At 45.4% G+C, this 17,951-nt stretch overlaps 1 protein-coding gene and 1 pseudogene across 2 annotated transcripts in view; both read right to left on the bottom strand.

The window, feature by feature from the left end:
* The window catches only part of AspRS-m (aspartyl-tRNA synthetase, mitochondrial), a 179,652-nt gene that overhangs the window by 88,216 nt on the left and 73,485 nt on the right, over positions 1 to 17,951 (bottom strand). For both annotated transcript variants that reach the window (XM_075677586.1, XM_075677587.1), the window contains 2 exons: positions 15,245 to 15,469; positions 1,388 to 1,507 (listed from right to left, as the gene is read on the bottom strand). In XM_075677586.1, the coding sequence (XP_075533701.1) occupies positions 1,388 to 1,507; positions 15,245 to 15,469 (345 nt within the window). The remainder of the gene's footprint in view (positions 1 to 1,387; positions 1,508 to 15,244; positions 15,470 to 17,951) is intronic.
* Positions 11,353 to 12,043, bottom strand: LOC142566770 (uncharacterized; annotated as a pseudogene).

Below are 17,951 nucleotides of genomic sequence, written 5' to 3'. Positions count from 1 at the left end.
TTTTGGCGGCCAAAAAATTGAAAGACTTCATCGGTGCGCCCTCTTTTCTGAGGGCGATCAGGTAGTGAAGGGAAGGAAGTAGCCATGTGTGGACGTGTAGTTTTCGGCAGCAACGCCAGCCACCCACCATGGAGTCCAACAAGGGGACGCTGCAGGGCCTGAAAAACAGGGCCTGAAACGCCAGCTGTACGTTGCCACTATAACCCAATATGACATAACCAAGGTTGGCTACTCACACAAGGTTAGCCCTTGCCGCCAAGAAGAAGGAAGTAAATAGAAGAGAGAAGGAGACAGGAAAGGTGGAAAGTAAGGGAAAGACGAAGGTTGTAGGAAGAGAAAGACAGGAAAAGGCGACTGCCGATTTCCTCCAGGTGGGTCAGTCTGGAAGTGCCGTCTATGTGAAGCCGAGGCCGAAGAAGTGTGTTGCCTCCGCCGGGAGGCCTTAAAGGTCCGAACACCCAGCATCGGCTCAACCCCCAGGATCCCCTTTTCCCCAGACACGGCTAAGCCGCGCACGGCTACACACGGGAGGGTCCAACCCTCGTGTGCTCGGGTACGTGGTGTCGCAACACACCAAACGCCTGCTTGCGCAGACGCCCCTGCGGGGTGCCTCTGGTTGGTGATAAGATGAAGATTAGCGGAAGTTTGTCACACGTTTTGCTTTTCTGATGGGCACACAGCCACACAGTTTTCTTGAGTGCGCACACCTAAGCAGTTCAATTCCGCTATGGATGTACATATTAGCGTAAGAGCCGGAACATTTGAGTCTTGCAAAACATTCTCGTGAGCGCATTTTCAAAACCTTGAACTATTGCATAACAATGCATCAAATTTTTAATTCTTGTAAGTTTATTTCCTTTTTTTTATTGTTGTTATTCATGAATGAAGAGTACATATATACCAACGCAAAATATTTTTTTCTCACTTTACGGTCACCCTAGAAAAATTATAGTAAATTTTTTTCGAAATAAGTCCCTCAGAAGAATTGGAATCTGCAATAAAAAAAAAAAAAAAAAAATTGACCCTGGGCGGTCACATATGGCGAAAAAAATCGACCCTTAAAGGGTTAAAATGCCATTCGCAAGAAGCCATAGTCTACAACAGGACGAACCCAGTGGCACAGACATCTCCAGTTCGGCATCCCATGCCTGGAGGCATTCGGTGAAAAGTTTGAGTGTCATTCATGTTTCTTGAGGAACACACATCAGATCAGGAGGCCTTTCGTGTTCTTGAAGCAGAGTGGCGATCTGCTCTTGCCAGTAACAAATGCCTGCAGTTTGCGCGAGCCATCCACATATGCAGCGAGCCAAACTGAGACACTCATCGTGCACATTTTCTCTCCTCTCGACAAGTGGCTGAGAAAAGAAAAAAAGGAAAGCCCACTCACCGCTCCCCGAGGCACTGCAATCGCCTGCACTGAGCTGCCTTCTGTCCAGATGGAGCTCGACAGGGCACCAGACGAGTGGGATGATGCCTCAGCACGCAGTACACTGGTCACATCGTGCAGCTGCACACACACACGAATAAAACGCCTTGATAGACAAAATGGTTCCTCAATCACTTATTCACTTATCGTTCACAAAGTGCCACACCTGAAACACATCTGGTATGGAAGAGAAAGGCACCCTTATATTGGGTCATCAATCTCAACAGAAACAGACTTATCCAAAAACTCGTGTGGTGCATATCACAATTCTTTCACTTAAGCTTCATTACATGAAGAGGTATACAGCACTTGCAAGACAAATTACAGTGTGATATTAGCTAATTAACAAACTTTGACTAATTAACTCTGTGCTGCATGTCCCAATTGCAGAATTGAAGCTGAGCCGTAACGAAGTGATATCCATGTAGCAGAAATCTTGTGTTTAGCCCTAGTTTTGAAATAAGCATCCTAGAATCTATGGTGAAATGCAGTGTTCTTCCAGATAATGCTTACAGTGCTGATAAGTGTTGACAAGATTGTCAATGAAGTTAGCTACAGATCAGAGGGTGTTTTTTTTTTCTTTTTCACAACTGCCAAAAAAATTGTTGATTTTTTTTTATGCTCACCGCACTGCTCCCTGATCTCGAATGACACTGCCTCTTGAATGACAAAAAAAAAAAAAAGCTATGTGTTTTTCGCTATGCTCATCCTTCAGACAGTGTAGGATTACAACACTACTGGAATCCTTTGCAGCACCAATGGTTTAGTGAAACCCTTCTGTTGAGAAGCCTCTCTACTGGGCAGTCATCTGGTGCTCTGCAATACCGTGTAAAATATGCACATTTCACCTTGATTGTTGCGTAAACCAACTTTAAATTGATACTACTGACATATATCTTCAAAGTTGTAGAAGCTCTACCACATGGTTCACTGCTGCTTGACATTCAATATGTGCATATGTGGCTATCCATGTCTGGCATGTGCTCTGAATTAAGCTCTACCGGACTATCAACTGTAGAAGACCAAATAGGAGCCTCTTATGCCACGAAATATGCTTCTACACACCATGCTCAATGAATCAAAGGAATCAATGAAAGGAAACTCTGCTGCATAATTAGAAAGAGTTCATAGAGAGATACTACGGTCAGACTGATAGCTTAAATGGCTGGTAACCAGTACAAAAGGTTGCAGTTTGAACTGAAAGGCAAAGCATTGATAGCAAGGTAAGTTAAACCTCGATATAATGAACCTAATCGAATGAAATTCTCAATATAACGAAGTATTTAACTTTTCATAACCTCTTGTCCATAAAACATCGTGTATTTAGAACCTCAATACAATTAAGTACATTTCTATGCCGTTTCAATATAATGAAATTTCACTGCCGCCGCAAAGGAATGCCGAGACAATAAATGGAAACTTCCACAGACGCAGGTGGTCAAATGATTGAATTACAAGCGACTGTTTGCAAATGCACCTCTCCAATCGCGTGACCACTGAAGTGGAGCGGCTTCATGTTCCGTATAAAGTCCAAGTGCGATAATATCCTATCGCGCCCTGCGTACTGTGTGCTTTAGGTGCGAGTGAAAGTGTGCGAGGGTGAGAAAAGAAAGATAGTGGTTTCACGAGTGCTGTCTTCCCGCACAAGCAAAGGGAAAGAGGGGGAGGGGAGTGAGCTCACAGTATTGCGGGTAACGCTATCAAGCGCGAGCGAGGGGGCGGAGTGAGGGGTAAGATGGCGTGCATCTCGGCCATGGCTGTGCATGGCTGTGCATGGCTGTAAGCACAGCTGAGCACATGCGCAGCTGCGCACCCTGCTATAGAGGTAATTTGCCAAGTATGCAAAGAGTGGCCATGTCGAGACAGCATGGCACCATGTAAGCTGTCGTACCAAGCTTTTAGTATTGAAGCATTTAAAAAACTTTTTGTGCGCGAACAAACAGGGAAGAAGAAAAGGAGCAACACAAGGACGAGTGCTTTCTAACAACCGGTTTTATTTTCGAAGAACCACCTGCTTAAATACCCACAGATCTGCGCGAACTAGTCAACAGAGCACGCATATAACAACACTTGTGGTAAAATGCCACGGAACAATGCCACCTGGTCATAAAAGCAGCAAGGCACATAAAACAAGCACTTACAATGAAAATGTGTTAAAGATATGATGACAGAAGCAAATTCTCTTTATCCAACAATGAAACAGAAGGATGGCTGAAGCATTTTCCTTTTTGTTTTTCAATCCGGTGAGCGTCCACAATTTCTCTCGCGGCTTAATTCCTATGCCTAAAAAACATGTCGGTGCTACTAAGACAAGGTGAGCAATCATGTTCTTGACAATGCATTGCCAAATGCGTACTAGGGCGACCCTTCAGTCTAGACAAGTGTTCCCTTAGTCTCGTGTTATTGCATCTCGCAGTCTGCCCTACGTACCACACGTCATAGGAATCTGATACACAATGTTCTTCGCGCAATCGACAAATTGGTTCTTACGCAAATGTTTAACGCTACATTCTTTCTTTACATCATCCTTACTTTCGAACTTATTTTTTACCTTAGAACACACACTACCTATTTTGTTTTTTCCTGAATACACCACATTTACTTCGTAACTTCCAGCCACCTTTTTAAGTGTGTGAAAAGCTGTGCACATACGGAATCACTAAAACCTTGGAAGCTAAATCCTTCTGCCTTTGATTCTTTGTGCATGGTTCTTTATCCTGTTTAAGTTTTTCCATTAGTCTATCGCATGACGCCAGCACACAGCGAGCGGGTACCCAGCCTTTCTCAACCTGTCAACTTTCTCAAGAAATGCAATGTTTTTACAGTGTGGTGACATGACTTCAGCAACGCTGACCGGAAACACGAAATGACTATACCATTCTTCACAAGCCTGGAGTGGTTTGAGGCATAGTTCATTAGCGGTTTTCCAGCCCGGGGCGAGAATGACCAACACACATGTTCCGTTAGAAATTCTAACTTGACATCAAGTAACTGTAGCTTATTATCTACCGGTACTTCCAAAGTAAATGTCAAGCCCTTGCCCAGAGAATTAAAGGCTTCTACTACCCTATTCCTGAAAGCACCCTTGTCTACATGACAGCCCAAAATCCAGTAGTCATCGATATATCTGTATACCTTACATACTACACCTTCTGAATCTTTTGCCAGTTCTCTGTCTATGCTTCCCAAAAAAATGCTACTTAGGATGGGAGCTACCTTTGACCCGATGCACGCACCCCTTGCCTGTATATACGTTTCACCACAGACTCCTACAAGTGTATTCGCTAAATAAAAATGCAGAAATTCAAGAAAAGATTCAACAGCCATCCCGCACGTGTTGCGGAATGACACCTCGTCATTCTCATTTGTTATGCAATCTTTAACACTGCACATTAGGGGCCCATGCGGTAAGGAATAGTAGAGATCTTGAACATCTATGCTGAATCCCTAGCTGCAACTTGTACTATCTGATGCCAGAAAATTCCCAAGGCCTTCAGAGTTTTTCAATAAGTACGGATCCTGTGCTTCTAAGGAATTCAACATCTTCTGCAGGAACCCCGCGACCAGAACCTGCCAACACCCTCGCTTGGACACAACTGGCCTAAATGGAATTCCTTGCTTGTGTGTTTTTGCAGTAAAAAATATCTCCACTTTCATTACGTTTGAGTTCTTTACATGTGACGCAAGCTTTTCTTGGTTACATTTTTTCAATAGCTCCACTGCCTTCTTTTTTATGTTTTCTACATTCACATCACATTTCCTAAAGCACTTGTTCACCGCTAGGAAAGCCTTTTCAAAATAACAATCATTTGGTACAACAACCAGAAAGCCTTCCTTGTCTGCTTGAACCACACGCAGATTGTCCTCAGCCAAATACTTAGCACTCCTTTCAACATTAGGTCTGGATCTATCGCTTACCGAAGCTTTGGCCACCACATCCACACATTCCACCACACATCATTCTTTCTGTTTCTCTGGTACACTCCTGGCAATGTCCTTTGTAAGTTCTAACCTGTCAACGATGCCGATCTTTAGCTCCATGCAGAACTTTGGCCCCAATTTGAGTACCTCTTGATGCCGTTCTTCCACCACTGCGTTCCCTAGTAATAGAAGGCATCCCTCTGGCACATCCGTTTTCTTCTTCTTCGTCAATTTTCGACGCACATCATTCCATATAGCCTCAGTCACAATATTTGCCTGTCTGCACCAGTCCTGGATGCGTATTCAAGCAGGTGGTTCTTCGAAAATAAAACCAGTTGTTAGAAAGCGCTCGTCCTTGTGTTGCTCCTTTTCTTTGTCCCTGTTTGTGTGTGCACAAGAAGTTTTTTCAATGAATTTGTTCCAACTAGGCCGACTCGCAGTTATGCTTTAGTATTGAAAGTTGCATAGTCTCGAGCTTCGGTGACCCATTGGAGTGAGAGGCAGACGAAGCATTCACTCCCCGCTGCCGGCGCTTCTCCTGATAGGGTTGTACCAGTTCGAGTGACGCTATCAGCCACGGGGGCGAAGTGCACATGAAAGCATGGCTGACTTGGCTTAGTTTGTACCTCTGAGAAGATATTGTTGACAATGTGGCATGAAACGGTATCATTCGTTGCCGACTCCCAAATTTATCAAAATGAAGTGTTTTCTCATTCAAATTTGCTTGTTTCGACTGCCCGATAATTCATAAAATTCTGCGGCCCCTTTCTGTGTAAGAAAAATCAATTGGCGACTGTACTTACTTGCAGAAAAGGTCGAATTTCAGTAGAATAAAATTTCGATATAACAAAGCAAATTGCCAATTTTACCAAGTTTGTTATATCGTGGTTTAATTTTATTACACAACTACAGGAAGTAGGGTTTGCAGTTTCAGCTGCCACATTTCAGTAAACATTCACTTAGTACTAACTCAAGTAGCCAGCACTACTTGTTGCGCACACAGGCAAAGATGAACAGATCTCACTCGATGACCATGAACAATCATTGTCGCAACACTGGTATCATGAAGAGCGCAAACAGAGGGAAGTGAATATTTCTGCTGCCTCTCTCTTCAATGAGTCTCTGAAACTTGAGACCAAGCAATCTCCAGTACTAGGCGGGCGCAAAGACTATGCACACGAAGCCACCCGATACCTCGGCTTGCTGCACGTGGTTGTCACACCTGTGCACCTGCCCGAGATTGCCTCCAAGGTAGGGCATGGATGGTGCACAGCCAAGCTAGAGGAGGAGACACGTGCTCACCTGCACAACCACTTCCCCAGCACACACTCGGACACTGCATCATGGGCCCCACCTCTGCCCCCCACCCCAATAACTTCCAACATTCGGCACACATCAAGCCTCCATCCTTCTTGGTTCACCCTCACACGTTTCCCCCTGCACTAACAACCTACAGCATGTGGGGTGCAGCAGGACCTTATCGCACTTGGACCTTATACCATGTTCGTTCAAACTTTCAGGCAGTGTTCGATGCGTTTTTTTGCAGGGATCTGGCAGTAGCAGACTTTGCTCACTTCAAAAATTTGTCGGAGTAGCTTTGCTCATAACATGGTCCAGACTGATGGCCCTTCACTAGCAGCAGGTGTTGGAGAGTTGTGTTGCACATCGATGAATGGAATTCAGGCCCAAATAATGAAATGTTCTTTTCCTTCGAGCGCTTCCTAACCTTACGTGAGGCCTCCTTACAGCGAAGGACCAATGGAGGAAGCAAGCATACTCTGGAAAGCTCCCTTCGCCCGTCCTCACGTAAGGAGTGGTTGTCGCATGCCTGGGTTCAAGATGATTTCTTGAAAGCTTTACGCGAACACCAGTATTCAATAAAAAAATGTTGTATCGTTACACAATTTTTAAATTGAAGAGTTAATATAGAGATGCGTGGTTGTTTTTTTCTAGTTTTGTTCATTAAACGTAAAAAAAGTCCCATATTACAGTGCAAAACTTGATGTGTACCAGCAACGCTGGCACGCCGGCGTCGTGCAACGCCTAGCAACGCCTAGCAAGGCTTTCATGCCACATGCGTGACTGAAACGAACATGCGGGGAAAGACGTACCGTGCTCGCGCTTCTCCGCAGGTGGGCAACAGCGCGCATGCGCAAGGAAATGTCACGTGTCTATGCGTTGAGGTGAAGCGCTCGTTCAGGGCCAGGAGCGGCGTAAGGACGCATGAAGGTAGCTTCGGAGCTACCTTACGCTGAGGAAGCAAGCACCAAGGAAGCCTTCACTGAGGGCCCCTCAGTAAGGAAGCTTTCAGAGTGACATAAGGTGGCCTCACCACAATGAAGGCTTCCTTACTGAGGTAAGGAAAATATTATTGTTTGGCCCTCAGTCCTAGTTTTTCGCGCCACGCTAAAAATACTCACACACTGAGTAGCTACGCGGTATCACGAGTAAATCCAGCATCACCTTAGCAACTTGGTGAAACAAGTTTTCCGTTAGTGTTTTTCATCTTTCCAACCATAGACCACTGCACATCCCACCTTTCTTGATTTACAATGTTCTCTGGAAGACTGCACACCTGTAGTGTGGCAAACTCAGCTTCAAGAGCATCTAAAGCATCTTCAGCAGATTCATTGGAATCTCGGGGCAGCGGCTGAGGGAAACTCTGAATAAAGAAACGAAGACATGAGAGCGATGCCTGTGAAATAAATTTCATGTTGGCCACCTCCGCATTCTCCTGAGTTGCGTTTCAGAGTTGGGTCCACACCCATAACGCTTTGCCTCGTCGCATTTCGGAAACATTTCCCGTAGAAGAGGCCCAACGTGGTTGCTGACACTAAGGGGTAGGTTGTGTTCGGCGAGGAATCCCGTAAACAGGCACTTCACACGTATGACACTGTCGCTGCAGTTGTTCCGGAGAAAGTTCACTATGTTGTCTTGCTGCTCAGCAGTGCGAACATAGCTTTGACGCTTCACCGTGGAAACATGCAGTTTCAAGTCGCCTTTGCCACCATGAGACACGCTGACGTCGCATCCACACGTACAAAATGCAAAATGTTCTCCTTTTCTTGATGTCAAAAAGCACGGAAATTCAGAAATGTAAGATTGCAAAAACATCTGCAAATACCTTTTCTTGGGCTTTGATAGCGCCATGGCATCAAGCACACGAGGATTCTAACTTTACATGGTGCACCGCGCACACACTGCCTAGCCAACACTAATCATACACACAAGCAGCCGCAACAATGCAACATGGAGGAAGGCATGCATGAAATGCAAGGGCTACATCAGCTCTGACTTTGGTCGGCTTACTAAGCACCGTAGTCAGCTGGATGGATGGATGGCGGTTACACCCTTTGTAATGGATGGAAGCTTAGTCGATGATACCGATGGTGCTAGTGCAGCCAACGAGACGTTCAATTGAGGGATCGCCAGTCATTTGTGCGCAGGCACAAGTAAGAGCGTGCGCGAGAGAGAAAATCTGGGGGCTTTTGCCCCTTGAATATATGACTCTGCCTAGGCACTTAAGGAGAAGGTTTCTTAGCGCGCGTTGTATGCGTTTGTCCCCTGGAAATGCTGGCATTGCAGAGTGCAGTCGAGTTTGTTTACGCTTCGCCGCTGGCTGCCCCCGCGGTGAGACAAGGCACGGACACCCCATTTGGTGGTTGCTGTGCCTGAAGGGGCAACATTCTGACTGGTGTTGTATAAATCGCTGGTCGCTTTTTTCGTCACGACGATAGCTTGGACTTTAGAAGCACTGCTCCAGGAGGGCACATGTAACCGGCAAACGGAGGCCTCAGGAGAACACCTCATGTTATACTAAAGCAGGCAGGGCAGGATCTCCAGGGTACCCAAGGAGTAGCGGGGGGATCAAAGCTGGAAGCTGGGCGGCCGCAGAGGCCAAAGCATGCCAAGGGGTGTTCACATAAATAATTGCCTGTCCGCGATAGCCAACAGCCGATCTTATACACCCCTGGCAAGCGCAGGCGTTGGCGACGTCCTGGAGGAGTCATTTGGTGTCGCGGAGGCGCCGCCAGTAATGCGAAATAATGGTATGTTGTTACAATTAGTAAAAAACACAATTGACTAAATATAAATACGTCCAGCCACCAACTTGTGATGCTAAGTTCAGCACCACCAAGCCCCGTGAATTCTGCAACACCAGTCAGGACTTTGCCTCTCAAGGTACGTCGAACATACTTTCTCGTGCCTGAGGTGCTGGTGCTGGGTCAGTCATTGTCACCAGCGGCCTTTCAGCCACTTGCGTTCAACCGCGGTTGCTAAGGCGCTCTGCTCTGCCTTTTAGATTTTCAATATATGCGGCCCAGGCTCTACTACAGTCGGTACTGCTTCCACAGAAACATCTGTGATGTTATTTACAAGGTATATCGCCGTAAGGCACGAGAAAACTACGATCCGCCACGACTGACTTAGCACGAGCACCGCAGCTGCGAGTCAGTCTGTCCGACACAGCGGTCGCCACATTGGGCGTCAGTGCCCGCTGCTTCACCTACTTTACCGCACCGGCAGCCAGCGCCCGAGCGTAAACAAACTTGACCGCACTCCGCAATGCCGGCACGCCTAGGGACAAAAGCCTACAACACAGGCTAAGAAGCCTCCTCCGTAGTACCTAAGCAGTCATATATTCAAGGAGCAAAAGCCCCCAAATTTTCTCTCATGCGCCCTCTTACTCGTGCCTGCGCACAAATGACTGGCGATTCCTCAAAGGAACGTCTCGTGTGCAGTCGTTGTTGGTGGCGCTGACGATTATGATATGGCTGTAGATTCCGCGGTGCCGGTTTCGCAAAAACCATTATTGCGCGAACAGACACCACTTTTCAGGAGATATCAAACAGTGATCGTACAATCGGAAAGTTCAGTAAAAAATCGGGAGTCTCCCGGGCGAATCGGGAGAGTTGGCAGGTATGTTATACAGAACACGATGATGACACCAATGGCGAAAATTCCCCTGGAGTGTTCATATATTTGCTATCGCAACAACTGGCAATACTGCACAAATGGTTAGTAGTAATAAATACACACAGTTGCTATACTACTGATACCACGCTGACACCATGCAGACAGTGCAGCACAAGCCGCACAACCTTAAAGGATGATGTGTGTGCTGAGAAAAAGGGACGTGCAACCAATGAAAAAACAATCTTACAAATTTTTTTTCTTCTTGAATATTAAGATCCATATTTAGAGGCGCAGCCCTTGCACAGGTGTGACCCTTACATGCGAATGCAAGGTATCTGCCACTGATAATAAACACAAACGTCAAACTTTTGCTTTGACTGAATGATCAGGGGGGGTTTATTCCTTCATTCATTTCATTTGGCAGTTTAACATCCCAATGTAAAACACGGGCTATGAGATATACTGTATCTCTGGGAGGCTTTGGATTAATCTTGGTCCCCTGGGGTTCTTTAACATATGCAGTTTGCAAGTGCTGTTGCATTCCACCTTCACCAGAATGCAGCTGCTATGACTGAAGATCGAGCCTGCAACATTATTGAGCAGCAGAATACCACAGCTGCTGACACAATGGGCTGGGTGCCAAGAATGATTTCCTGGACTTATCAAAGAAAAAATTTAATTGTGAAAATATTGTGATCTCCAGGTTGTGAATTTGGGTGAGTTGGTAATTCTCATTTAAACCTGCAATTATGTGCTTTGCAACAGGAGAACCAGCCAAAGAGACATGCACAAATAAAGCACTGGTGGCACGCATCCCTTTGGTTAGGATCACGAGATTTAAGGGCAAGCCTTTTGGCATGGATTGCAGCAACCGGTGCATCAGTTGCGATTAAAAAAAAAAAAAGCACCTCCAATTTCCCAATCAAAAGTTTTGCTTTAGTTATACTAGCACAGTAAGATTTTGTTAATTCAGATTTCACAGCACCGAAAAGAAAAAAGCACAGTGCACATGGATTTGTAATTTTGTTTACTTCTAGGAACATGAACTTTATTGAGCAAAAGATTCATGATTGCTATGTCAATCTCTTTCAAATTTTCCTGGTTTGTTCCTTGAAAATAATGAATGCCGGGAGCATGTGGCCGGTGGCACATGCGGCTAGGCAAACCGTGAAGCCTCGTCGGGCACATCCAGTGTTTGTGATCCGTATGGTGCTTTCGCCGACCACGTTGTTTGTCCTGTTGGCTGGGTTGTCTATTCAGACCATCGTCTGGTCCATATTGGCAACGTTGTACAACATGTAGTCATTGCGCCGTCGCAGGGAGTTTGCAGGAGACCGAAAGGCACTTGCTGCCTCCGAAAACCCTTCGGGCGTCTTCTGGCTCTCGTTCGTAGAACGGCGCATTGACACACTGAACCGCTGCTTCCACTGACTTATTTAATGGCTGGAAGCTACAAAGTTTCCCAACTGCATGTTGTTGGCTATTCTGACAGCCTCTTCAGAGAGAAGCTGGTTACTAACGGCATGTCCTGCCATTCTTTCCCACTCGAAGAACTCGAAGAGCGCATCGTCCACGCATTCACTGAAAACTGGGGCGCCGTTACTCAGCTTTCTTCAAAGTTTTGCTCTCCCATAGTTTTGCTGAAGCAACTTCTTGAAATTACTGTCCCATTTCCGTATCCGTTTGCGGCTGAGATGTCTGGTGCATGTTTCTTCCGTTTTCTCGATGCCATTGTACGACCTCAACTTTCTTCGCCACTGTGTACGAATTTATCGGCATCACGAACTTCACAACGCCAAAACAAGACGACAAATGGTGCGTGCGAACGAACATGCGAATGGCTTGAAAGGAAGGACTGGACTGGATTAGCTTCTCTGACTTCATGGAGCAGACTAGTGTTGCTCAGGCACAGGCGGGGGGAGGGGGCGCTTTCCCGGAACGGCACGGAAATATGAAATTGACAGTAAAATTAGGAGGGCGGCCCTTGCACGGGTGGGGGCGCTTGTTCGGAATTTTACGGTAAAGATCCCAAACAAAGTAGAAACCTAATGCACACCGATTTCTTAGCAAGGGATTAATATGCGGTGCAAATTGGTGGGTGGTTTTCAATAGTCATCTTTGCCGCTGTACGTCTGTGTTATGCTGTAACACATACGACCAGCGTGAAGGCAGTTTTCATTTCGTGCCCGATTGCACTGCGCAAGCACTTTTAAACCCAATTTTCCTGAAAAAAAAAGTGCACATTAGGACAGGGTAAATACCGTAATCAGACACTGTGAACTGCAGTTATTGCTTGAAAATCCTTGAAGGGCAGGCCGAAAATAGGCATTTTCGACTAGAGATGACGGGTGTTCAACGCATTCACCATTCCCCTAAGCTCCACCGAGGCTCGCGCTGCCACTAAAGGAGTCGTTACCGGGGTCCCTATACAAGTCAGCACATGTGTGCTGACTATTCAAGTTCACATTATCCAGCGAAGGCAAATTTTAGGCTCTAAATAACGAAAGTTTGGGCACATACAAATGTATGGGCGCCGGCTGGAACCACAGGTCGGGACCGAATCAACCGAAAAATCTAATTAACCAGAGTCAAATTGAAGGGGCCCTGAACCACCCCTCGGGCTTGGTGAAATAACATATTTCGCGGGTAGCATAAGCTGTTGTGAACATCTCAGCGAAGTTCTGCTGTCCTACGCAGCTCAAGGAGCTCGCAAGTTGAGCGCGAAGTCACCTTTTTCTCAAACGCTCTCATTTCAAAAACCCCATGATCCTTGCTCTCTTCTGTGTGCTTTATTTCGTCATAAAGCACACTCCAATACGTGGCTGCTATCGGTCGCTGCGCTCGGCTACACCGCAGCCGCCCCGAGGTGCCGCCACGAGTTCAGTGGCTAAGCGCACTGCGGCTCTCTGAGGACAGCTGCGTTTGGCTTACGTTTAGCACGGCATAGGCACCAAATCGGAAATTTGAACTGTGCGCCACGGTGACATCTCCATCGTAGCCTTCGCAGTGCAAGGCATTGGAGGAGGAAGGGGAGCACAGCTGAGGCCATGTTTGATTGCCGATAACTCCGCTTCTGCTGAAAGCATTGAAGTACTTTTTGCGGCAAAGTGGTTCTGAAATAGCCTGTCTTCACTTCAAATGTCTTTCTCCACTTCGATAAAAAGTGGTTCAGGGCCCTTTAAGGGAAGTCTACTGTAGTGCTTTCATTGAATGTTTATCACAGTGTACCTTTCTTGTGTACAAATACCATCACATATAATGATCATAATTACATAAATAATTGTGAACAGCATAAACAATGAAGCAAGAAATTATCATGCCATCATGTGGCCGTCATTACACTGCATTGCCACCATACTTAATGCAGCACTAGTGTGAAAGGTGCTAAACTACATCTAACTAGGTGCTTCAATGCATGGTATGGTATCTGAGGTTAGGCATGATCTCTCAGATTAGGCATCTGAGATTGGGCATGGCTACCATGAGCTTTGCACAACAGTGGAGGTGTCGAAGGCCATATATCGTATTTATTCGAATCTAACGCACACTTTTTTTTCCATAAAGCGGGTCCAAAAATTGTGTGCACGTTAGAATCGAGTACGACCCTACATCTGCGTTACCATACCACCATCGGCACTTCAAAATCGCCGCCTTCTACGTGCTTCGAGTCTAGATGCCGTAGCTTTCTCCGTGTGCTGCAGTACAGGTGCTTAGGTGGTGCTTCCTTTGGCTTAGGTTAGTGCACCATCCGTCTTCCCATTTTCTGCATTTGCTCCGTCAGCATGGAAGTGCTGACTGCAAAGACATGCAGAGTTCATCACGATGCCGCAATTAAAAGGAAAGCGATCACGTGTGCGGAGACAGACAGAAATTGGGCCGCATCACGGGTGTTCGGAGTTCCCGAAACTTGCGTGCAGCACTGGCGCAAACAGGAGAGGCGCTCTACACCGGCGGCTGCTACGTACGGCGCAGCCCTTATCTTGAAAGCAATCTGCGATGGAGACAAGTCTGCGTATCTAGGTGCACCGCGCTGTGTTCTCGTTGCTTAGTTCACCTCGAAATGAGAGGCCGCACAAAAGTCAATTCCCTCTCTCCTGCTACCGTACTTCCTCGCTCTAGTGTTTTGATAAAGAGTTTCTGCAGTCATTGAGTGAGACGTGTTCATGTTTGCTCGTGCGCTCATGACACCATGCTTGTTAATTAGCTAGTAAGCGAATGTTTAAAAGTTTATACAGCCGATAAAACTACTATCCTTAATTTTCGTATAGCTGTCTACTATTGCTATCGTAGTCAATGCTTTGCCTTTTGGGCGAAACTGCGACTTTTTTTTATTTATCGCAACTTTAGTGCATTGGAAGTAACTCTTTGTTTTTTCCAAATGAGAGAAAGTTGTATTCATGTATGAAAGAATGAGGTGTGCAGTACTGTAAAGGAGTTTTCTTTTTTTAGGTCATGGCAAACAGGTGCGCATTACAATCGAGAGCATTTTTTTTTCTTTTTTTTTGGTCGCGAAAAACTGGTGCACGTTAGAATTGAGTAAATACAGTATTTAGACATCTAACAGCATCATAGCACTTGACGAGACCCAATATAATGCAGCAGTGACAGGATTGCAATTTCGAAATTCCCTCGGCTGCATGGCTGAAATGGCAGCACTAGAATCCCATTATGACTATGATAATACAAAAGATGTCGATTCCATCCAGCTATTCTCACTTTTTTATTTTTGTTGTTTATGCATATGTGGCCAGTTCAATGGTGCTGTATGTGCGAGCATTTTAAACTCATATTTCCAGGAGTTACTTTCCTCAGCTGCAAAACTGTACAAAATGGTTAAAGTCCTTAAACTTCATGCCTAATCTGGGACACTTGGTAGTCACGATAGTATCAGGTGGTAGCAAGCATGCCAAACCAATTTCACTGCAACCAGCACACGATGCTTATCCTATATCCCCACTTCACATACACTGCAAGACTCACCAGCATGTCATTCAGGCGCAGGTCAGGCTTTTCAGTGCCGTACCGCTGCATAGCCTCGGCATATGTCATACTAGGAAAGGGTGTTTGCAGGCAGGGGTTGCAATCTCGATCCAGCTGATGCTTTCGGGTTGCTGACACAGGTAGTTGAAGCCAAGAGGCTGCAAGCAAAGCTTCTGTTAGCTGCATGATGTCATCTGCAGTGGCAAACGACATCTCCAGGTCCAGCTGCAGAGAAACACAATAGACAGTTTTAAAATAGAGGCCCCAGAGTTTGGGAGGCCCCAATGACCTTTGCCTATATCATAGTTGGTGCAAGCAAGAATGGCAAATTTTAGAATGTGGTTCTGGAGTCACGTTACATCTTACGCTTGCAGCACCACTATTGTTAAAAGGGAAATTGGCACCAAAATGTCAAATTTAAACAACCCAAAAAAGAAGCTCATTACAATGAAGTCACATTGGCCACGAAAATACCTTCGTAATATTTCGTATTAACTATAAGCATACATGCATGTAGCACAAGAAAAATTTTGTGATCAGGGCTATGCGAATAAAACAAAAGCAGCATGCCTTCGACAGGCCAGCAAAGGGTCTCCCGCAAATTTTAATGACCCGTGAATATCTTGCTGTGCTGATATGAGGCACGCAAACAACAATAAATTACATAAAAGCACTCTGCACCAACGTGAATACGCAACCATGCGAGAGGTGTTATTGTGCGGGATCGGCATGTTGGCTTGCCAACTATGGTCTAACCAAGCCAAGCTGAGGATGCCAACAGGGATGCTGCCGACAGCCTTTTTGGACATGGAGGGGAACACGCATAGATCCCTACTCCACTACTATGGCCTTCAGTCTATAGCCCGTGCGTCTGATCTTACACTCGATTGCCGATAAGGCTACAAGAACGAAGATGTTGGCTGTGAGATTCCCACAATGACTTGTCCCCATGACATGGCCTCCCGCACTGCTTAGGCTGCTGGGCCTAAGCAACGCGAGTCGTTTTGTTCCATGCCAGTTGATATGGTGGCAACATTGTTCACGGGCACCATAATTGCACATTCACACGTGGTTCATGCATGAAAAGCACTGCGACATATGAAGTTTCAGTTATTGCTGTTATACATTGGTACTAGAGGCAATGCCGCAGGAATCATGCAGGTCCAAAAAGTCAGGCATATAATAAATCGATTGGTGCCTGTATTTGACATTTTTTCTACGAGAATATATATTTTGAGCCATGTGCAAAAAAAAAAACTTTACTTCCTTATAACTGGTACTGTGTTGGATCCAGCACTTTCAATTTCGTCATAGCAGGAGAATATTCCCTTGAAATAAAGTATGACCAACAAAATTTTACATTCAATAATTTTATATTGAGATTCAACAGTATTAAATGGGGTGCTTATAGAATTTTCGTGTTGGAATTATTTCCGAGTATTGCTGCAAATTTGGCTTTGAATTTGGCATTCAATTTGCATTTTGTGTTTGGCTGCAGACTCATCTCTGTTCACTTACTATTTAGCAATGACAAAACTTTACTGTTTTAGGCTGATGAGCTGTTAGTTTCAACGACTCATCTCCAAATAGGCTTCATGTGCTTCATAACGAAAGTTTGAGCCCATAGAAATGTATGGGTGCCGGATGGGACCTTCAGTCAGGATTGAATTAACCGACAAATGGAATTATCTGCAGTCAAATTAACACAAGTCTACTGTGTTATGCAACCTCAATTGTTGTATTCATGATTAATGGTATGTTTAATGCAGAAAAAATTTTTTTTTTTTCAGTTGTACCTCAAGCACCATGGGAACGAGAGTAATTCCCTCTGCTGTCAAGGAAGATCCTTGAACTCCCTGTACCTAAAGCTCTATTGAACATCCTGGAAGGGCAACCATGTAGCATCAAGTGCATCTCCCTTTGAGGTAATGGTGAAGGAGTTAAACTAAGTTTATGGGTGCTTGTGTGAATTCTGGTGTTTTACGTGCCAAAATCAGGACTTGATTATGAGGCACACCGTAGTGGGAGACTCCGGATTAATTTTGTTCACCAGGGGATCTTTAATGTGCGTCCAATACACAGGATATGGGCATTTTTGCATTCTGCCCCAATGGAAATGCAGCCACCACAGCCAGGATTCGATCCCTTGACCTCGTGTTTAGCAGCGAAAACACCACAGCTGCTAAGCCACCATGGCAGATACGGATGCCTGTGTGCCAGCAGTATTAGCCAGTGCTGCTCATAGCCACGGCAGAATCTCATAGTATGTGATCTTAGGAGCATCTAGCTGGTTAATAAATAAATGAATGTAGGCTACTTCACGGCTTCAAGTCTGTCAGAGTGGAGTCCCCTGCTATGCGATGCGTGACAAGAATTGTCAATATTTGTGAGTTAACACTGCTGCATGATGTGCTGGCTTAATTTGTTTCGTTATTGCCACTGATACATTATCATTTTATGTTTCAAAGTAAGAGTTCTTGCATTACCTGTGCCCATCATTGTGTTGTGACCAGTGTGTTATGAAAACTGCACGTTATTGCTCTATCTGGGAGCATATTTCACGAAAAAATTCCAGCTCATTCATGAAGATTTGCTGTATTATACATGGGTCACCGAGAAACTTCTACGTCGTGCAGAAGTAGTGGCATGCCAAGAGCTACTTTAAGTGCCAATTAGCCAACAGCTACTGTGCTTGACAGCAGTTCAC

This window comes from Dermacentor variabilis, unplaced genomic scaffold, assembly GCF_050947875.1.
Source record: "Dermacentor variabilis isolate Ectoservices unplaced genomic scaffold, ASM5094787v1 scaffold_13, whole genome shotgun sequence".
Lineage (NCBI taxonomy): Eukaryota > Metazoa > Arthropoda > Arachnida > Ixodida > Ixodidae > Dermacentor > Dermacentor variabilis.
The sequence above is the reverse complement of the archived record's forward strand: the minus strand, read 5'-3'. Positions and strand labels throughout refer to the sequence as shown.